At 43.1% G+C, this 23,211-nt stretch overlaps 1 protein-coding gene across 5 annotated transcripts in view; it reads left to right on the plus strand.

Moving 5' to 3' along the window:
• LOC142019977 (P2R1A-PPP2R2A-interacting phosphatase regulator 1-like) overlaps window positions 1-14,559 on the plus strand; it is a 30,585-nt gene extending 16,026 nt beyond the window's left edge. For 2 of the 5 annotated variants that reach the window (XM_075007446.1, XM_075007443.1), the window contains 4 exons: window positions 37-125; window positions 2,072-2,133; window positions 8,255-8,351; window positions 10,609-14,559. In XM_075007446.1, the coding sequence (XP_074863547.1) occupies window positions 37-125; window positions 2,072-2,133; window positions 8,255-8,351; window positions 10,609-10,768 (408 nt within the window). In that variant the 3' untranslated portion in view covers window positions 10,769-14,559. Of the gene's footprint in view, window positions 1-36; window positions 126-2,068; window positions 2,134-8,254; window positions 8,352-10,608 lie in introns of all 5 variants that reach the window. The other 3 variants (XM_075007442.1, XM_075007444.1, XM_075007445.1) reach the window with 3 other exon arrangements.
• Window positions 14,560-23,211: the final 8,652 nt, after the last annotated feature.

Raw genomic sequence — 23,211 nt, forward strand, 5'->3', positions numbered from 1 at the left:
TTAATGTTTAAATATTACGATATGTTTTGTTTTCAGCAGCGTTTCTCGCCATCTTTGCAAAGTTTGGTGAGTAGCAGTGGATTACCTCCAAGCCCTAGCCCCAGTCCAACGAGACGATTCTTAAAGTACGTACAAGTCTGTAAAATTGATTCTACATAATGTTAATACAGATTGTTCATTAGAGGCATCTGAAATACCAGGACTTAACTTACATGTAGTAAATCTAAACCAGGCTTTGGTGACTAGGCCTCCAATTCACATAGGCTGTGTCTACACTACAAAAATAACTTTGGAGTAAGCAACTTAGACGCAGAGTGTCTACACACACCCTGCTTCGAAGTTAAACTTAGAAGTAGGCCACTACTCCATTCCCGGGAATGGAGTAAGGACTTTGAAGTTGGGCTCCCTACTTCGAAGTTAACTTCAAAGTAAGGTGAGTGGGGGGAAATGTGTGTGTAGATTCTCTTCTGGCTACTTAGGTGTAGTGCCTAACATTGAAGTTGTCTCTGAGTGCAGACACACACCCATAGTGAATTCATGCAACTTCAATTGTAGAGTTTATAAAGTACCAAAATGTATATTCCTGACATTAGGAAGCTGGATTACAATGCAGTCTGTATCTGATTTTTCAATAGGTTTTCTGTAGCATGTGAAATCACATACAGAGTAGACGGACCTATCAGGAGATAATAAATTAATTCTCGGGTTGTGAAATTGGGATACCATTTTATAGATTAGCAAAAAGTAGTCAGAGGAAACATTCTTTAAAATTATAATAGCATCCATAGGACCCAGTTAGTGCTCATGGCCTCATGGTGTTATGTGTTTCACAGATAAGGCTGTTCTTGCCCCCAAAAGGATACATTTTCGGTATGGCAAGGCTCATCAGGTGGATGATCAAACTTCTAGGGAGAGTGGGAGGGAAAAGAAAACAATGCAAGGAGCAAGTTGTGCCAATAGACAGAAGTTGCACAGTTTGCCACTTGTGTAGCCATCCATGCTGAGCTGTAGATATTTTACTACAGCCTTTGAGAGATATCACTGTATAAATATTGTGATGGTGAATATTTAGCTTTTTAATCCACTAACACTCAATACCGTGGCTCAAGGGAAGATGATGTGTTAGCCTCAAGTGACCCGTAAAATTTGACCTGTGAACTTGCTGAAAACATAGTCACTTTAATTCCTTTAGTTTGTAGGTGAGGCCTATTACTGTCTTTCTCCTACTTTAATGTTGGCAGAACTAGGGTAGCTTTTGTGGGTGGCCAAGGTTCTAGAAGACACTGTTAGGACTGTGCTGTAGAAGGTATGAATATGGATGCAAGTGAAAAACATACCCGTTATATCTGCTGCTGTAAGTGACCTGGCATTTCTTGGAGAAGTGACTGGTACTGCAGAGCCCTTTAAGTGTTTTTAATTTTCTTTAGTGGCTGTGGTTGCCCCTTCCTGTCCTGAAGTTCCTGGGCCATTCAAAGTCTTCACTATTCTGTGCAAGACAAAACATTTTGGGACTTAATATTTTGTCCAGCAACATAATGTAAACAGATGGCCAATCTAACTATTGCTGCTAACCTACAGACTCTCAAAGGACAGCATCTTGCTAAGTTTGTCTTTAGAGGAATGGCTTACTTTGGGTTACTCGTGGACCCACCTTCTGTAGAAGCATTCGGAAAGAATTTTATAGAACCTGGCCAGGATTCTATGCTCGTTAGTTTGAATTGGATACAAGCACTAAAGGCATGTTGTACAGGAACTTGCTTGCTTATAGTGATGACTAGATTAGGAGAAATATAGGGTATTATTTTTGAAGACTTCAACATGTGATCCAGGCTTTCTGGTGGATTATTTTATGTAAATATTTAAGGGTTACCTATGTCTTATTTCTTTTGAAGGTATTTTCTTTTTTTTATTGAGGGCTGTCCTGTTTTATTGTTTGCTGTCCTTTATGTTGGTGTTTGGCCTTAAACAGAGCAGCTAGCACTGAACATCCTTGTTCCTCACCTGTAATTGTTTTCTTTGCTGTTTATGCCAGTGATGTTGTACCAATATATCGTTTGCACTCTTTCAGCAGGAGAAGCCAGAGTCCTATCCACTGCATTCGCCCAAGTGTACTTGGGACAATGAAAAGAAAAGGTACAGCCTGTGTTTCTAATTGTTAACTTTACAGTAGTTCATACAGCTTTCTTGATGGTCTTGTTTTTGGACTGATACATGTTATTGTCAAACAGCATGATATAAAGAAGTGGCTGTAAGTTGGGGCTAATGAAGTACAATAGTTGAACAAATTATTGTATGATAAATCTATAAGTAAAATGGTCACTCAGTCCTGCTACCTACCCATCCACTGGTGCAAGATTACACATTGGTAAAAAACTAATGAAATGTCTAATATAAAGGAACTAAGGAGCTCTTGGTACACTTCAGTTTCTTTATAGAAAGGTGCCAGCTAATTAAAGTACTAATTGAAAAGATGCTGTAGGGTTACAATCACAAGTGTTGCAACACATTTCCTCAGTAAACATACAGAGATTGAACATAAGAATGGCAGTACTGGGTCAAATCAATGGTTCATATAGCCCAGCATTCTGTCTTCTGACAGTGGCCAATGCTAGGTGCTTCAAAGGGAATGACAGAGCAGAAAATCATCAAGGGTATATCTGTACTTAATGCAGAATTGACTCTGTGAAGGTTGATTTTCCAGGTTCAATTTTTTTTTTTTGCCTCTCTTTTTTTTCTCTCTTAAACCCTGTTACAGGTATATAGATCTGTACACTGTGATTCACTGGATGCGTCAAAATTCAGCATCCAGCTGCCCAGAACAATCCTGGCCCTCCAATCTTATAATTTTATTTAGAAGTTGTTTAATTGTTGGAAGTTTGCCTCAATTTGTATACCTAGCCTTGCTTCTCATAGCCTCCATTTCAACAATCATTTTATTGAATCTGTTATTAAAAAAAAAGTTCTCACTCTTTCCTTCCATAACAGTAACTTAGACTTTGTCTTGGGATAAGAGAAAAGGTCCCCTCATGGACTGATAACGGGTTAAAAGAAAGGAAACGAAGGGTAGGAATAGCTGGTCAGCTTTCAGAATGGAGAAGGATGTCCCTCATGGATTCGTAGTGGAACTAATCCATTCAACATATTCCTAAACAATCTAGAGAAAGGAGTGAAGTGTGAGGTGGCACTTTCAAAGCACATGCATCTGCCATTATGCTAATGAGGTGCTGCATATTCATGGTAGTGCCTCATTAGTATCTGCTGAAGTGCCTCATTACCATAGCCCCTCCAAAAGGAGGGGCTAGTGTGGCCACAGCCCCACTCCATGTGCAGCAGCAGTCAAAAAAGCAAGTAGAATGTTAGGAATCATTAAAAAAAGGGAGCGAGAATAAGACCGAGAACCATGTTATACCCATACCTTGAATACTATATATAGATGTGGTCGCTTCATCTCAAAAAAGATATTGTGGCCTTGGAAAAAGTTCAGAAAAGGGCAAAAAAATTAAGGGTTTGGAACACCTTCTCATATGAAGTGAAATTAAAAAGACTGGGACTTTTCAGCTTGGAAACCATGAGACATGGGGGGAGTATGAGAAAGTTCTACAAAATCATGACTGGTGTGGAGAAAGTGAATAAGGAAATGTTCTTTAATTCTTCACATAACACAAGAACCAGGGCTCACCAAGTGAACTTTGGTGAAATAAGCTTTCTCTACACTACAGCATAAGGTTGATTTTAAGGCACTTAGCTTGATTTTACAATGTTGATTTTCAGGGGTGCTAGGGTTGACTTTCTTGCTCTGTCCCTCCCAGGCAGTGTGACACCAAGGTCAAATTTAAAAGGTCAAATTAATGCTAGTGTGGATACAGTGTTATTTTAAGTTGATTTTATTGGCCTCCAGAGGTATCCCACAGCTGTCTATTCTGGCCACTTTCACCTCTGCCGCTGTCCAGGTGTGCAGGAAGTAGATAACAGGAAGCCTGGAAATGTGAACTCATTTTCTTTCTGACCAGCCTGGATAGCAAACCTCAGGAGTGCACCTCTTAGGAGCAATCGCGTAGCCATCATGAATTCTCAGGGTTTTAGTTCTGATCAGAGTTCTCAGGGTCACAAATGAGCCCCAGCATGGAGCCATCAGGAGCCATCTCTGTGGGACAGCGAATCTGTGCTGAGCAAACTACGAACCAGCAAAAGAAATGCAGACGTTTATGGGAAGATTTCCCAAGGCATGATGGAAAAAAAGTTATACCAGGGATGCTCAGCAATGCTGGGTAAAAATCAAGGTGCTCAGGCAGGTTCATCAAAAGGTGAAAGAAGCCAACAGACAATCTGGGACATCTCCCAAAACATGCAACTTTTACAAGCAGCTCAGTGAATTCTTGGGAAGGACGCAACCATGGTCACCAAGAATTGTATTGACTACTCAGGAGATCTTGTTCAGCTCTGTGGTAAGAGCTGAGAGGGTGAAGAGGAGGATGTCAGCAAGCGCCCAAGGAAGCTGATCCTACAAGCCAGGAGCTCTTCCTCACCAAGGAGCCAGTCCCCTCATTGACACCTGATACTCCAAAGTCCAGCAATGCTGGAGAGGGCTCTTCTGGTGTTTTTTTTTTTTTTTTTTTTAAATACTACAAGCAGGTTGCAGCTTTGTTGGGATATAGGTTTACTTCTGTTGAGCATGTTTTTTTTAAACTGCTAAAATTGGGTTGTGGGTTAGATGTGGTGGATCTATGCCCCTTAGAACATCTTGCTAATATTTTTGGGGGTGAAAAGCTTATCCTTTTTGTAGCTCTCCATAAAGGTCTCAGCCAGATACTCTGATACTTTTTGCACAAGGTTTTTGGTTAGGCCTGAAGTCTTCTGACTTCCACAATAGCAGACCTTGCCACACCAAGCAACCAGTAAGAAATCTGGCATCATGGCACCCTACATCATTCTGGCAAATTTTCCAGCCCGGTGCTTGTACAGTCTGAGCATATTTTCATTTTCACTTTGTTATTCTTAGGAAGCTGGGGTCTTTTTTTTGCAACCTAAAGGAAGCACAGGATGTTTCATTAAAGTTTGTCCCCTTAATATTATTGCACTGCTTGCTGACTATTTAAATTTCCCAGGACTGTCCTGCTGCACAACATGGCTGGTGGGCTCTGCATAGCTGGCGGGCCCTCTCCCTTCCAACCATGCTGCTGAAGGGCTCCCAGGTGCCCATACCCTGCCTCCCTGGAACCACATGGCTGCGAAGGATTTATGAAGAGCCACTGAGAAAGTTTTGTTCTTCGCTTTACATTTTAAAGGGCTGACGAAACATACCCACAGCCCACCATGTGGCTGACAGGCTTGACACCTTAACCTCCAGCCCCACCCCGTCACACGGCTGCCAGGCTGTGCAGATCCTGGTTCTAGACACCAGCATGTCCAGGACATGCTTTCCCTGCTTTAAATTGCTTTTTTCCCCAGCAAAGGATTTACATGGAGCCTCTGAAAGAGTTATTTTCCACTCTTTACAGGGCTTTGTTTCGAATGCACCTACCCCTCTCTTAGCCACAAGGATCTTACCATGTTCCTAATGAAATGGTCTGAAGAACTAATAGTTTCTGTTCTGCACAGGCTGATTCATTGTCATACTTAAGAAGCCAAAAGTGGCCTTGGAAAACAAAAGGTGCAGTGATTGTGAGATAGAGACCCATTCATTGTATGGGTCAGTGCATTATATCACATTTAAAAATTGTCTAAATTTGACCTTGACTGTCTTCAACAAGCAGTGTGAGTGGGAGAGGCAAGGTTGCTGTGATCTGCTGCAGGTAAAGGTCAAAACAGGACCTCATCCTGCAGCAGCTTCAGCAGGCTTCAACGAGCCCAAGCCACTGCTGACAGAAAGTGGACCAGGCAGTGGTGGTAAAGCATGCCCCACTGCAGGAGCAAGGACTTGGCAGTTTGCTCCTTGACAGCTGTCAGGAGTGCTGACATCCTGTGGTCCATGCTGGAACTGCAGAGGTACACCTGCCACAGAATTCAATATTGTACAGCCTTCTCACCCTGTTGCCCAAACGCTTCTCACATTCAATCACACCTGACACCAGGATTCCCTTTTTTTTTCCTGCGCCTTCACCCTCAACCCCCACAAATAAAAATAATGTTGTTGTGAAAACCAGTGTCATTTATTGGTTCACATGGGGTGGAGTGCAGCTGGAGGTGTTTTCACAAAGGTCAAGCACACTTCGTTGTGGGGATGGGGGTGGTGTCACTGTAGTTAAATGCAGCAGATTTATGTGGCTATCTGCTCATCCATAAAGCTCTTTTTCAAAGCCTCCCTGATTTTCAGTGCTTCTGTATGTGGATTGCTTATTGCCCTTTTGTTTGGCTGTGGAGAAACACTGCCCAGGGCATCTGCCAGCCAGGTATGAAATTTTCCCCCTTTGATTTGCGAAAGTTATGGAAAATAAAGCACGCTGAAACCATGGGGGGTGGGAAGGGTATGCTAGCTTTTCAAAGGTCTCAGTGGGTCAAAAGGCACCTGAATCTGGTATTTAAATGGCCAAAGGCACATTCCCCTGCCATTCTGCACTTGCTTAGCCTGTAGTTGAAGTGCTCCTTGCTGCAGTCCAAGGTGCTTGTGTAATGGCTTTGTGAGCCATGGGAGTAATGGGTAAGCAGGGTTGTCCAGTATCTCTGTGGGCATCTCCGCATCGCCAATCTTGATTTTCTGGTCTGGGAAGAAAGTCCTATCCTGGAGCTTTCTGTACAGACCTGAATTTCTAAAGATGCGTCTTGCACATTTCCTGACCATCCTCTGTAGATGTCAGTGAAACAAACTTTGTGATCCACCACTGCCTGCAACATCATGGAGAGAGAAGTACCCCTTGCAGTTTATGTACTCTGAGGCCAGGTGGTCTGGGGCCAGAATGGGGGTGGGCATTTCATCTGTTGCCCCACTGCAGTTAGGAAACCTCATGGCAGCTAAGCCGTAGACTGTGTCCTGCACATTTCCTAGAGTCATGGTCTTTTTCAGCAGATGCACATTGATTGTCTTGGCTACCTGGATCACTGTGGCCCCCACTACCCAAACTGAATTGACTTCCCAAACTTCTACAGAGCAATCGCCATTTGCTTGTGAACTGTCAAAGCAGGTCTCACTTTGGTATCGCAGTGCTTCAGGGCAGGGAACAGCAAATCACAAAGTTTCACAAAGGTGGCCTTGTGTGTGCGGAAGTTTTGCAGTCACTGTTGGTCGTCCCAAACGTCCAAAATGATGTGGTCCCACCACTGTGTGCTGGTTTCACATCTCCAGAACCAATACGCCACTGCATGCAATGCATCCAGTGCATCCAGCAGCTCTGCACTCCTGGTCTCCAGTCCTTTGATATCATCTGCATCTTCCTCATCCTCCCACTGGCTTTGTCTAATAAAATACTGCGTGATACTTCAGGAATTGGCCATGACACACTGTGTAATGGCTCTAAGCTGTTCAGGATCCATGCTAGCACCATGCAGGCTTTGCAAAAATGGCCCCAAAAATGGTGTGGAATTCCTGGGGCTGTTTGTTTTCCAGTGGGAGGGAAGGGGGCGATGTATTCTGGGCTGATGACATCACACACCCACAACCACTTGCAGTGTATTTTTTCCCATAACACACTGGTATAAAAACCCAGAATGCAAGAGGCACTGTGGGGATAGGTACCCACAATGCATTCCTGACACTGTTGAACCTAGCAAACGCAATGGAGACATACTTTGTTGACTGTCTGGACACTCATCTTAGACTTTATAAAATCTAGTGGTAAAAAGTTGACTTCAATAAATTCAACTTTATTTCATAAGTGTAGATGTAGTCTAAGAAGCAGGTAAATATTTTAATGTTTGTATGTATCTGTAGGAGTTACACATTCAGATTAATAGTTGGTAATCAGACTGATGGTTTTAATCTACTGGACATTTCAAATTATCATTGTCTTTGTCTCATTGCTAATGTTATGCTTTGAGGTTAGCCTTTCATTATATTTAAGTTAATATCTTTACTGTGACATAGTAAAAGATTGATATCCCTCCTATTCTTGAGGTGTATTTGGAAAATTGAAATGAATATGTATTTTACAGAAAGGAGTAAATATCTAAATGTTAAGAATGTGCATAAATGTGTCACCATCTATTATGCTCATCTGTATTATATCTAAGATAGAAGTTTATCTAAAGCAGCTATTGTAATGATTCCTCTTCTTTAACTGTTAGTGCATAATATGAATCTGATTGCATGGTTTTGTCACAGGTGAAATGGATACTGAAGATGAGCCAAAAAGATTTTTTCAAGGAACTACTAGCATGCTTTCTCCTGAAGTTTCACATCTGACAGACCTTGGTGCATGGTAAGCGTTACTGCACCTTGTAACTTTCATCAGAAACTGCTCAAATGTTTGTCTCATTTTCTAGATATCAGGCGTGGGTGGACATATAGGTTGTACCTCCCTAGTCTGTCACCCTCAGGACCTGAGTGATCCCAAATGAGGATATTTGTCAGTTAAGGGGAGGTCAGGCATCCAGGCTCATCTAGGGAGGCACTCCTCCCAGTCAACACCAGCTCCCTGCCCCCAGGCTACTTGGGAGGCTCCTTTCCAGATTGGGATCCCTGCCACCAGGTTGCCAGAAGGGTTGCCACCCTAGTCTGGCTCCACTGTGCCATGGGGCTGCTGGCAGGCATACCTGACTCCCTCCAGGCTCTTTGCCATTTGGTTGCTGGTAGGGATCCCTGCCTTGGTTCCCAGCTCCCTGTGGGACTTCCCATCCCCAACCTGTCTGCCTGCAGCCACAAGGCTGCTGCTAAGGATCCCCAGACTCAACTTTGCTCCCTGCAGTGGAGCTCTCTGACCGCAGCCTCCTCCCCCTTCGCTGCACCCCCTGGCCAGCGGGGCTCCTTGCTGTCAGCTGGAGCATTCTTCCAGCCATACTGGCTCTGGGCAGCTGGGGCTGTCTGGTCCAGCGACATCCAGGGTCCCGACATCCATGGTCATACTGGGAAGCGGGATGTTGCCGGACAAGAGTGTGCCAAATAAGAGAATTTCAACTTATAGTTGAAATTACACACTGTTGTATGTGATAAGCTTTGAATTTTTGCTGCATTTTCTAAGTAAGTATTGCAAAGAAACTCAGTACGTAGTGCTCAGTATGTCTATAATTTCAGGACTTCCCACAGCAGATAAATAACTTCTGTTCTCCAAGTGATATGCTTAGCATTTATGGGAGTTAAGTTTTTTTCAGACGAGACACCCAATGATTAGACTATTTTGCAGCAAATGGCTTCAGATCTTGAAATCATTTGCATATCAATGCACATTGTCACTTCTTTATACTCTTAGTTACATATGGTAATGCTGGTATGATCTCTCTGCATATGAGCTGTGTCTGTGCTAGGATGAAAAAATGAACTATGCAGCAAATTATACTAAATGTCTAGGTTAAAGTAAAAAGTAAAGAGCTTTGAAAATAATAGTAATAACCCAAGAGGGTTGTTATTTTGCCATGGTATCTACTTATTAGATGTTTTACAGTATATATGTTTTATTGCACTTTTTTGCCTAATACCTAAACACCTACTTGTTTTGAAGAATGATTGTCAAAAAATGGTGGTTGAGTTGCAGACAAGCCATAGAAAATTGATGAAAAATGATAATGGACATTATTATTTAAAATAATACACTCCATTATTACTTTTCCATGATTTTCTGCTGTCAGCTGTCTCAGACTAAGAGCAGGACTCCCTGTTGACTAACTGGGATTGAGATCCCACTGTCAAAGCTGCTAGACCCCCCAATGTTCCATAATCTGCAGTCTCCGCAATATTGCAATTTAAGTATGGCCTTAATAATATCACATACTTGGAGCTATAAATTGCTGTTGCCACTGAACCTGCCAACAGTTGTCTTGTCAGGACACTCCATTTGATAATTTTATAATAGAAGATGAAAATGATGATAGAGTGGCTCATTGCAAGCTTCGTCATTTCTTTGTATGTTCCACTGTCTGACCATTTGTAATCTAGAAGCAGTTCTCTGAGTCAACTGAATGAGTTAATTGACAAAATATTATGGGTTGGCTGGAGAGCAAAATTATTGTAGACTTTTTTGTATGTTGTATGAAATATAAAACTCTTTTTGAAGATAACTGATATTTACTTTTAAAATAATAGCTAATCGAAACCAGAATTTTAGCCATCTGAAATTTAGTTAGTATTAGCATATCTCATTTTGGTTAACTAAAATGCAGATGATTGCTTTGAGGAAATTAGACTGGTTTACCATAATATACCTGTTCCTATTATCTTAAAGCAAATCAATATTTCCATTATTTTCCCCTGGAACTAAATCAGTGTTATTTAAAATGTATACTCCTTCCTGGAATTCAAGCTGCAACATGACCTATGAAACCTATTTGGTGGCAAGCATGTTAAACTAAGGTCTGTGTGTTTAAAGCTATTTGTTTCGTGTGTGTGTGTGTATATATATTTGGGTTTGTGTTAAAGATGTTGAGAGAATTACAAATAAGCCTATTTAAATTAATGAATTGCCCCCAAAATGCTGCTCTTATATTTTTCCATATTTTCCTGCTATATTCCCCTTTCTTTTCCAGTCTGACTTCAGGTACTGTTGATGGCAATCGGAGCAGTGCTGGCTCTTCTTGTGATTCACCAGCTGACGGTGGCACCACCAGCGATTCTCCAGCCTCACTTTCCAACTCCAGATCTCAATTTAAACCCATCGATTTTACAGCTAAGTTACCCACAAATTGAGACTTTATTACTCCTTTGCTGGATGGTAAACAGCTAAGCTGGAGAGCAACAAGATAACTTTCTACAATGTGTGACTGAGTTTCTTATCTGATCCTGTTCCTCATAGGAACTTCCAGAAATGTCTTTATTTCTAGAAAACTTCCATAATTGTTCCCTGAGGAAATTTATAGTGATTTGTATGACATTTACTAAATACGGTTAGTGTTTAAACTCCACTGTTCTCTTTCATATGTGAATATCTGCATACATGTTATTGATTTACAACAGATCTTCTAGATTGGCATAATAAATTGCAAATATATATACAATTACAAGGGGAAACAAGGCCTTTTAAACTACATCTTTTCAGTTCCCACTAGTTTGTAATGGTGCTGACCTAGATAACACATAGCTGCCTTTATTGGATTCTGTCATTTTTTATCATGCTAACCAACTGATCAGTTTAATACTAATTTTACTCCACAAATTTTGGATATTTAATTTGCTGTTTTTAAAATATAAATGTGGGTATCAAAATATAATTGGTGCCTGAGAGTTGTAATTTGTTTGGCTCTTAGCCAATGTTAAGTTCTGACTGGATGAAAAGAGCCAGAATGGATGAATTGTCCATATGTTACATTTTATTTGTAATCATATTTGCTGGTGTGACTTAATACAGACTTAAGAAGGAGCAAATTGCCTGCCAAAATCACCAGCTTCCTTTTTTATCCTTGTGTGGCTGGATAGAATGATAGGCATTTTCCTAGCGCTCTTTTCCCACAGAATGAGCTATAATAGTGTATCAGGACAGTTAATAAAATGCTAAAATCCCCAAATTAAATGCTTCAGGTAAGAAATTTAGAGGCAATAGAGTCTAAGGTTTTGGTTTTAGTTGGAAAGGAAGCCTTGAAGAGGCACCCTGAAGAAGTCCAGACTGTAGTGATAATCTACAAACATTTAAGTCAGTGTGACCACCTCTCATGTTTTAATCTCTTCTGTATAGTAGTAGCAACACAGTAGAAGCCTCCACTTCTGCAGTATCATAGCATAAAGAAGTTTCTGATGTTATAAAGTTAAAAAATTATTGATCACAAGTGTAAAATTGATCAATTGAGAGGTGTTGGAGAATTCCTATAATGGGTTTGAAAGAAGCTAGTATATTCAGAGCACCGTGCTAGCAAACCTAGAAGACTCCCAAGAAAGAAGCAGGCGTTGCCAGCCCCTAAGAGCTTAATAATGAGGCAAAACTTTTCCTCCCCAAACAGTAAAAACTAAAGCAGAGCTAAACGTGGGCACTGAGTATAGTGAGCCTTTACTAAAACAAGATGTGATTGTTCTGTACCCTGTCATATGGCTAGTTCTGGGGCCTGGTCTACACTAGGAGATTAAGTTGAATGTAAAGGTCTAAGCTGGATTTTATAACTATGCTTGTATGCCCCAGTGCTCAACCAGGTTGATTTTAAGGGGCTTTAACGTCAACTTCAGTAATGCTGACTTCCCCCCAAATAGTTCAAGAGGTCAAATTTTCAAAGTCCAACTATACAGATGGAGATTGCAGTGTTACTTAGATCAATTTTATTAGCCTTTAAAATAACCCACACCAGCAGTGCCCCTCAAAGTGTCCTTTCCTCATTGCTCCACCCCCCACTCCACTCCACCCCCACTCCCCAGGTGTGCAGGAAGTGGAACACAGGAATCCTGGGTTTTTTAATTCATTTCTTTATGATTAGCATGGTGATTGCATCTAGCCAGGAACCATCAGGAGAGCCGGGGTCTCAGTTTGGCTGGTGGGCTAATCCCTGCCCCACCGCACCATGTGCCAGCTTGGCTGTGGTGCCAGACAGTGGCAAATGAAACAGCAGGGTGGCATACCCTGTGCAGGGTGAAGACTTCTTCACTGAACATGATATAGCAGGAGAGGCCGAGATACCTTTTTTTTCTGTGCTTCACATTTGTACATGGCAGCCTGTCTCCCCCACAGGCACCATGCAGTTGGGGGTGTAGCCCGCACCTCACCACATGGCCTGCACCCGGGCCACTACACCACGTGGTGGCTACGCTGTGGGGGTCGTGCTTGTACGAGTGGCCACAAAACGTCTTCTGTGGTTCAAATTTCTACCAGGCAGCCCCCTTCCCGCACAATCACACCCCGTGGTTACCCCACACCACACCACACGTTGGCAGTGTCATGCTTTCCAGACAGCAGCAAGTCCTGGCCTGTGCAGGGTGAAGGTCCCCATGGCAGGAAAGATTTTTGGGGGCCAGCTGGCCCCTGTAAGGCAACATGCAACAGGGGAAGGCTACCCCGGGGGGCCACATTTATATTCTGATGTTTGTACTGTGTTAACAGGGGCCTCAGATGGCCCTTGCTAGCTGAAATTCGGCAGGCCGGCCCCGGCTACATCTGTGTGGGTTGGTCAACCTGTCTCCAGAGGACAGACAGCACCATGTTAACAGGTGCCAACGGAGCTTTGGAGGGCTGGCCCCAGCTGCATCTATGTTCTGGGCTGCCCCCTCCCACTCCCTCACCCCAGGCACACAGCTACAGTACTCTTCCTTCCCAAAGTGTGTGGTTTGGGGGAGCTGCACAGTCTTCTGTTTGCTGCATTTTTTTCCAGGGAAAACCAGCTCCGTGACTTGCTGCCCAGCCCCATGAAAGGGGATATTTCAGCAGGGGAAAACTGAGGTACCTGTTAACATGGCACAGTTGGCTGAAGAGCAGACCCCATAATGTATGGGACTCACAACACTCTCAAGGGTTCAGCCTTCCTCAAGTTTATTATCTTCTACTACTTTCTGAGCTTTGCCAGTCTGTTGTGATCCAGAAAGATTGGCACATAAATAGGTAGCTCTGACTGTGGCAGTCATCAAAGTGTCCTGGTTCAGGGGCAAGCTTTGGAAAATTGGACATTTGTTTTCAGTGGTAGGGGGGAGTGAGGGCAATGCACTCTGGAATTATGATCTCCCACACCCAGAACCACTTGCAGCACATTTTTTTCCCATAACACACAGGCAAAATGCAACAGTGCTACAGGAGCTGTGGGATAGGTGCCCACAATGCACTGCTGCAACCTTCAAACTTAGACAATGTAGTGGGGCCACACTACATCAACTTGGTAAGCAGATGTGGACACTCAGCGTCAACTTTGTAAAATCTAGTGGTACAAAGTTGACTAACAAATTCAACTTTATTTCCTAGTGTAGACACACCCTCAGAGACAGAACTTTGACAGGGCAGCAGCATACAAGTTTAGGAAACAGAAGATGTGAAGATCTGGGTGGGCTGAGAACTAAGGACTCACTTCTCTTGTGTAATATGGAAATACAGGATCAATGTGGTGATCTTACTCTTAGCTCAAATACTGTGAACATGGTTTATTGTTGACTCGCCATGTTTGTCCATAAATTATTGCAACTGTCAACTGAGCTTCCTTGCTCCACAGATCACTTTTCATGAAGTTCTGAAATTCATGCTTCTCTTTACCAATGGCAGACAGACAAAAAGTGTATAACATCTGCTTGCTTGCTTTAATACAGCATGGCTTTATTTTTATAATCTCAGCCATATGCCAAAGACTTACTGTGCATTCATTCTTCTGTGGTAAGGGCAAAATTATAGGTTTTTATGTTGCTTTGTCTCATTTTTCATGAATGGACCTCAGTATTTGATTGCCAACCCTTTTAAGAGATGCATGAACAGAAAGGTAATTATAGTAGTTGTATTGTGTGTGAGTCAACGTCTCTTCTCTATTAAATATTTATGCTGGTTTTCCAAATAAGTGCCAATAAAGAGAACTGAAAAAAGAAGTAAAGTTGTTTTTTTCTGGAATGTGCACTGTGTCCAGGATTTTAACCATATATTTGTTACTTTCACCTGGGGAGCTTTGTTGGTGTTTGTTTCCTTCACTCAAAGTGCTTATTTCAGTCAGTGCTCCATGTTCTTCATCGCAAGCTGGACCTACATTGTACAACACTTCCCTAGTTTCTGCAGTCAGATTTGCCAGGTTTTGCCAGGCATGCAACAGTGCCAGACACCATTAGTGCCTGCGTCTGTACACTCCCCATTGATGATAGTTAGTTTCAGCTGCTGCATCCTGGGCTCCCACATTGTTACTGTGTAAGGTTCAGGCCTACAAGAATTCTGCTACATTAAGAATCTGTAGTAGACAAACTAGACTCCCCACTTATGGGTATCCAAGCATCTCTTGTTATTGCGACTACTCTGCAGACAGCCAGTGTCCTTCAGTACCACAGAACTTGCCACCTTCTTCTGCAGGTGCTTCTGCATTGGATGACATTGACGGGGAGTAATGAGACTTCTTGTTTGTCTCTTGATTAGGTTCAGGATTCTCCAACATATCCTTTCAGGAATGCATTCTTTGACAGTCACAGGGAAGACGACACTCATCAGCAAGGGGTGGAACCAGCTCTGCTTGCTATCCCCATTCCCATATGCCCACTTTCCAGTGTGGATAGTGGGACCTCTAGGCTGCCTGTTGGCAACATTCACCAGCCCAATGGTACCATCTTATAGGAATCCCAGCACTGAACAGTTCTATCCCCTCCAACCAGTCCACCTACTCCTTCCCCTATATGAGCAGACGTCTGAAGAACGGTAAACCACGGCATCCCTCAAACACTTTAGTCATTCTTGTTTCCAGACAACCTGAGTATGCCTCTGCCATCAACCCTGGCCTACATTTTTTACAGTTTCTCAACCTCATAAAGAGGGTAGCTGATGCTTTCCAGACTGTACTTGCAGAGGTCAATGACTCCCAGCACAGATTGTTGGATATTCTGAAATGAGTCGTACTCTCCGGACTGGCATTGCCCATTAACGAGGTGCTCCTGGACCCAGCCAATACTTTGTGCTAGGTGTTCTCAGTACAGTAAAAACCAAAAGAGATTGGAAGTCCTAATTGACAGCAACCCTACAGTTCAGGATTGCAAACTATCAAGCAGTCACAGCCAAATAGAGTATTACAAACAATATTAGATTTTTGGCTTTGATTAAACATCTACTGCAATAACAGAGAGAGCAGTTCCAGTCCACTGTCTGAGTACCAGTTACTGGCCAGAACTCTGCTCTTTGAATGTCTTTGGATGCTGTGGACACTGTTTGCGGGGCCACTTTCAATGTTGTTATGTGCAGCGTATCTAGGCTCCAACTTCTGGGATTTCTGAAAGATGGAGCACTATTGAGGCCCTCTACAGCGTTCTGTATGTCTCTTAGAAACCCTGAAAGTCAGGTGCAAGCTTTTCTCAAAGACCACAGGTGAGTCTGTGTATGTACAGAAGGACTCAGTCAGGAGTGTGAAAAACCCACATCCCTAACCAACAAACGTCATCAGAAAAAGAGCTGTTGTGGCCAGTGCTATGTTGGCAGGGGAACTTCTCCTTTCATTATGCCAACAGGAGAGTGGCTACATGGGAGATTTCACATGGTACACTTTAAGGTGTGCTGTAGATGTAGCCTGAGCCACAGTCTCAGGGCCAGTGGCTTGATTGTTCCTTAACAGCTATTCAGTGTTTACTGAGAGATTACTAACTTGAACCATTATTTTAACTTCTGTCTTGTTTTTCCAGACCAATTTTTGCTGTTGTATCAATATAGTCATACAGAAATACTCTGAGTAACCACCAGGCCAACATACAGTACTTACACATTTGCTGCAGACCAACTCCTAATCTGTCACAACTTGCCCTTATGTAGCTGATGGAGATGAAGCTGACGGATTTGTCCATAAGCTAACAGCTTCTCATTCATGTGTTCCATCTACGCTTCCTTCATTCAGATCTGGTTTTTCTTTGTGTCTTTATACACTTTGTACGTTCCTCATGTGATATAATTTTTGTTACCAAGGCTGATGGAGAGTTCTTGAAAAGCAAATCAAAACACGAGATTAAATAAGTATTGAGCAGCAATTGACATTGAGCAGCAGATGACATACGTGTGACTGTCAGACACTGGCCTGTCTCAGTTCTCGTTCTCTCTCTCTCTCTCTCTCTCTCTCTGTGTGTGTGTGTGTGTGTGTGTGTGTTTAAAAACTTTCAAAAGTAAGTGTCTTAAGAGCATACACCACCTTTGAAAATTCTACCCATGTTCATTAGGTGTGGAATTTGGATCTAGGTTCACCCAGAACTTTAGATATTCAAATCCAGGAGTTTGGTTTAGCTCATAATCACAGTTTGTTAGGGCAGTTGTACCTCCTTGGGTTATATTTCTGCTTTGTACAGGTTTCTGCTTCTTTAATGTGTATAAATGTTAACGTTATCTATTTTGCTACATACATTTTTAAAATGAGCATGATGCCAGCTGCCAAGTATGGCAAAGGACTAGTTGTACCGAGTCGAGTGAGTAGATGAAGAGTTGCTGATGCCAGGAAGAATGAAAATACAGCTGCCAAAAAGAATTCCCAAGAGTTTTTCCTCGCGTTGAATCTGCATGCCAGCTGACCTGGATTTCCAACCTGAATAAGATGGTCATATAAGGACTTGGAGGAATCAATCTGCATGAGGCTCGCTTTCAGTCGGAAAATAAGCATGGAACATAAATGATTTTGTGGTTGTGTTGACATTTTCAAAGAGAGGGTGTCAGTCTTTACTCTTTAAAGTGTTTGGAAATTTCTTGCTCATGATGCAGTACTTTGATTTGTAAGTATTTGTAGTGTTTCTGAAAAATGAATTCTGCATTTGAGTCTAAACCGGCTTCTGTGAAGTCATTTGCTGTTGACATAGAACAGGAGCTGCTCCTGTTCTCATTTGTTATAACTCAGTCATCTCTCTTCACATTCAGTAACCGTTCATGCACCATTTGGCAATGGTCACTCCTGAAAGGCACTTGTCATGTTTCTTGCTTTTGTATTGGTGGTGGAGTTGTAGTCAATGCACATTTTGTAAGTGTGCATCTGTGAGTCCATTTGTTCAAGTACTCCTCCTAAACAGCAAGAGCTAGGACCCGCAAATTTGGTATGCAACTTCCTCTTATCATAATTTAAAGCAAGGTCAGGGTTTGGCTGTGCCACAAAAATGGGAGGTGCCTGGATTAGGATTGTTTTGTATGACATGGAAAGGGGTGGGTGAGAGCAGAGACAGTTATACTCATGAGTGACCACTGGGGGGAGCAGCAAGCACCTTGGTTATCACTCACTGGTGGACAGCATGGCCCCTTGCCACTTTGGCCTCCCTGGGGAGCAGCTGCCAGCTGCCCTGAGCTGGCCATGGGAAGCAGCGGTAGCAGTCTGCATGGACTATGCCAACCCTAGGGGGTGCCAGAGGGCAGTCAGCATGGCCTGGGTTGGTCCTAAGAGAAGCCAGCAGCTGCGGAGTTCAGCTCCCCCTACCCCCAGGGAGCAGCCAGTAGGCTGTTTGCATGCTGCCCCGCCAGTGGGCTGGGCTGGCACTGAGGAACACCTGCCGGCCTACCTGCAGCGCCCCCACCCTGGCCTACACCCGCCCTAGTACCAGCGAGTGGCCTGTGTGGTTTGCGAGAGCAGTGGTGGGGGGTGGCCTGCACACCCTGGGCCCACCCTAGGAGAAGTCAGCAGCTGCAGTGCATGCCCCCTCCCTTGGGGAGAAGCTGGAAGGGAGTTTGGTGCCCTGCCCTGGATCAGCCCTGAGGAAAAGCGGGATGGTGGGCACTATGAGCCCCTCCTCGCCTGGCCGCGGACAAAGCCGGGTAAGTCTTTTAGTTACCTTAAACAGGCTATTTTTTCAGATGATCCCTTTCTGGACACCACCTAATTTCCATAATTGGTGAGCTTTTTTTTCCTATTCTAATTTTAGTAACTGGAAAAGATAATTTCATGGCTTTGGGTCTACAGTAACTAAGCTTGAAACCTAACTGATGCTCAAGAGGCAGACCTGATGGACATGAGTCATGCTGACTGGAGGTGAGAATGAGAGCTTTGCCCCACTCCAATCCTGCTTGAATTGGAGCCTGCTCTTAGAGGTGTTTGTGTGTGAACACAACTACAGGTTGAACCTCTCGAATCCTCAACTGTCTCATCCAGCAACATCTGTGATCTGGCGTGATTTTAGTTAGGCAGATGTCCACTTAGCATGGGTGTGGCCAAGTTTCTTGTGGACCCATAAAGTTTGTTTACAGCCACCAGTCCTGGCTGTCAATGTTCTGTGCTGTTATTTAGCTGTAATTTATCCCTAAATGTCTTCTAAGAGCCCAGCAAGTACTGGACGTGTTGGTAATGTGCTAGACAATATTGACCTCCCATGGTCCCACAAATTTTCTCATCTGGCACCAACCAGGTCCTGAGGCTGCCAGATTAGAGAGGTTCAACCTGTACCCTGTCAGCAAAATCATCAGTCAGACCTTGATGGACTGCTTGATGATGGTTTTTTGAGAGAGTGGCCTAGCCATCCAAACTTTCTTCTCCCAATTTGAACAATACTTCATTGTAGGTACAGACATATGATTAATTTACAGAGAAAACAAGGGTATGCAAGCTTTTCCTGATCCAAAGTATTGATCCAGATTAGGCATAAACAACTAACATGGATCTTATAGCCGTGCTGGGTATTACATGGTAACATTGATAAAGGGAGTTCATCATTTAATATATAATAGGATTTTTCATTTACAATTGAGTGTGACAGTTCTTTTCTATAGCAGTTGCTGAAAGAACAAGGTGCTTCAGTCTCTACTAACAGACGTGTAAAGCAGTTCTATCTCTCAATCCATTTCAAGGAGAGAAGGCTGTTGGGTTGGTGTCCTGAACCAGGAATGGGAGAAGGCACAACCACTTTTTTAGGGGGGGTATTACTCCCTTTCTCAGGTTTTGTTTCTGGGTGTGATGCAGTCCCTTCAAATAGATTCTGTAAATCTCCCCTCAGCTAATGCCAAATTACTTGCTAATTCCCTGCTGTCTTCTTTTCAATATTGGGAGTTACAATTATGACCTTCAGGAATCTCCCTTGAATGTAATGAAGTTGAAGGATCACTTATTTTCTGGTCTTTTTTTTTTTTTTTTAAGTCTGGGTGTGTCATCTGCATTTCATGATGGAATTGCACGTGCTCTGCATGAAACCTTGCCGTTTATTGGCATTTTAGCTGGCTCCTCCCCTTCTGACCCCTGGAAAATTAAATGCTTTCTTTATTAGTTTGGAAAGTCTGCTACTATAACTCTTAACCGCTTTGTCAATGCATCATTGCGAGTCAACCTGTTTTTGTCAAACATTTGCACCCTACCTTGATGGAGAAACCTGTACTGTCAACATTCCTTTGCGTAACCTTGGAACTGATGTTATCATGGGTGTGGGTGAAGCTGGTGCCTGGGGAGACAAGCTCCCCAGCCTTTGCCCTGTCCATACTCCAGCTTTGCTCTTCCCATGCCCTGCCCTCTCCCCGCTGCTCTATCCCTAGCCCGCTGTCTTTCTCTTCACTCTGCTTGCTCATCCTGACCAAATCCCTGAACCCAAATGCAGCAAATGACATTTGGGGGAAAAAACCACTCTTCTAAAATTCCTTTCTTAAAAAAAAAAAAAAAAGTGCATATTTTCCACTGCGTTCCAGATTGTGAAGACTGGATGTGCAGAAGGTACTTAATTAAAAGCACTTAATTTGGAAATAAAAAAATGTCAGTCACAGCTTTTTTGATATAGCCTAGTTTGTCAGAGAGATATTTGCAAAAACTTTGTAGTAAGGACAAGTCAGTTGTCCTGCTGAATACATGATGAAGCTCTTCTCTGTTTTACATTTTTTCCATCGGTATTTCTAAGCTGATTTTATATTTGAAATAGACTCTTAAGCCTCCGTAGTCATTGCAGATTACTACATATTTAACTGAAATAAAGACATTATTTTAAATTAATCAGAACTGTTTAGCATGTTCATAACAAAGTTAATTGCCTTTAGAAAAAGGGAATACTGTTTTGTGTGATTTTTCATAACAATACCTGTTTATGAAAATTCACAATGGGTGCGTCTGTCTTCACTAGCAATGAACTTCAAAGTTAACTTTGAAGTTAGGCACTACATCGATGTAGCCAGCAGAGAGTCTACACCATTTTCCCTGATTTCTAAGTTAATTTTGAACTAAGGAGCCAAACTTTGAAGTCCTTACTCCATTCCTGGAGCAGTGTCTAACTTCAAAGTAGGGTATGTGTAGTTGCTCTGCTTCGAAGTTGGACTTCGAAGTAAGCAACTTGGAAGTTATTTTTGTAGTGTAGACACAGCCTATATGTTTATGTTAAAATATATTTCTAAAGTTTTTGGGACATATCAAAGGATTTTATATCTCATAAGGTACTGATTTTGGTGACCATTTCTCTTAAAACTAGTTCATCAAATAGTCGGAAATATAAAAGGGAAACTCATCTGTCCACCTTCCTGGAGGAGAATGAATGTTGTCCCTTTAAGGGGGTGAAAGGAGAGTAGGGATAGGTAGAAAGGACAGGAAGACTTTTTGGAAGCAAGTTTTTGTATTGTAGTAACTAAAATTATGATGATGAATAGTGACAGAGATAGCCGTTAGTCTGTATTCTATCAAAACAAAAAAGCAGCCAAGTAGCACTTATTAGGTGATGAGCTTTTGTGGGACAGACCCACTTCTTCAGATCAGCTCTGGTGCTGTGAAGAAGTGGGTCTGTCCCACGAAAGCTCATCACCTAATAAATTATTTTGTTAGTCTTTAAAATGCTACTGGACTGCTTTTTTGTTTTGATAGAATAAAGACTAACTGGGCTACCTCTGTGCCTGTTACATGGGTTAATTACCGCTCACTGGCTCTTTCACAGGTTCAATGTTATGCTAATAGGTCTGGTAAACTGGAAGGCTTTTCACTTTTAAATTAACTAATCCGCTTCGGGGTTGGGGGAAGAGTGCACGCTGCAACAGAGTGCTGTGGGAGCCTTAGGAATCATCAGCATAGGGAGAGAAAGAGTGGCGAGTTTGAGCACTGAGACCCAGGGGAGCCATTGCGTCCCTTCCCTATTACTCCTACCACCAATGCCTGGTGTCCTGCATTTTCAGTTAATTCCTAAACCTGGAAATGTGAATGTGCACAACTGAGACCAGTACATAGTGCAGGGACTTGGTTTCTATGACTGTAAGCTCCTTGGGGGAGGGACAGTCTTTTTGTTCTGTTTGTTCAGCGCCTAGCACAGTGGGGCCCTTGTGGCAGGGCTGTCCCTTGGGAAATGCAACATACGCAGTTGTGTGGGGCACCAAATTGTTACAGCACTGCATGAGGAGAGGAGCCCACACCTCAGCAGCTCGGCTCTGGCTCTGCCCCTCCCTTCACAGGCTCATACCACGTGGGGCGGGGAACCCAGATGGGGACGAGGAAGACTCAGCAGCTGCCCTACTGTTTCTGGCTACCAACTACTTCAGACAGCTGGGCTCCCCTGTGGCTTCGTTCCTGTACTCTCAGGCCCCTGCCAGACCTGGGGCAGCACTGGTGGAGGGTGCTCCATGGTCAGCTCTCCCCTTCCCCAGCCCCACTACTATTCAGTTGCCGAGGCCAGGGAGCATGGAGGGATCCCGCACAAGGCAGACACTGGCCCCCTGTGGATGGACCCTGACCCACAGGTGCCCCAAACTCTAGGTAAATCTCCTCCATCTAGGCCCCATGGAGCAATCGGGGACCCGGTTCCCTCTGCTCCACTCCCTCCGTACCAGTGCCCATATTTAAAGTAGCTTGTGCCTCATTTGCATATTGCCACAAGATCTTGCTTCTGGAACAAGGGTCTTCCAGAAGGGGGATTTCCTTTGGAACAACCCTCATTTCCTTCCCAAGGAGCCCTGTCTATCTGGGAGCTTTTGCAGTTGGAAGGGGATCGTCCATAAGCAAGATCTCATGGGAATATGCAAATGAGGCACAAGATTTTCATCTGCACCTCATTTACATCTTGCACTCCCCTCATGACCATGCCCCTTCTGGAAATGGGGGCAACTGTAGACACAGCCAATGTGTTTTGTTGACAAACTTTCAACAAAAAAAACTGTAAATGCTACAAGAAGCCCTTTTGCCAACAGATTGGGTCCAAAGCTTGATCAGCTTTTATGTGGTAGGTGCAATTTGTCGACAGAAGTTTTGTTGGAACACCTCTTCCGACAGTAACCTCTGTAGACAGATGCTTCTAGTGTAGCTGCAGCCACTAAGTATTTCTTCTGTTGTACTGTTTCAGCAGAACTATGAAGTACTGTAATAAATGAAACAATGAATTCATTCTAAAGTAGCTCTTTCAGGTGATTTGGCTTCTGAACTACTGAAGTCTAACTACTACTGATCTAGATAATAGTCCTGCATCAGTGTGAATGACTGGACTAGATGACCTACCATAGTCCCTTTCCGTCCAACATTTCTGTTGTTCTAGGATGCTGCATGCCTTCAGTTTCCTTTGAAGTTAAGCTGAAGTAGTTATTGACTATTCCTGGATCCCTGAATGGATCTAAAATTTGTATCCACCAAAATGAACCACGTCAACAGATTTGTGGGGCTCTAACT

Source organism: Carettochelys insculpta, chromosome 13 (assembly GCF_033958435.1).
Source record: "Carettochelys insculpta isolate YL-2023 chromosome 13, ASM3395843v1, whole genome shotgun sequence".
NCBI lineage: Eukaryota > Metazoa > Chordata > Testudines > Carettochelyidae > Carettochelys > Carettochelys insculpta.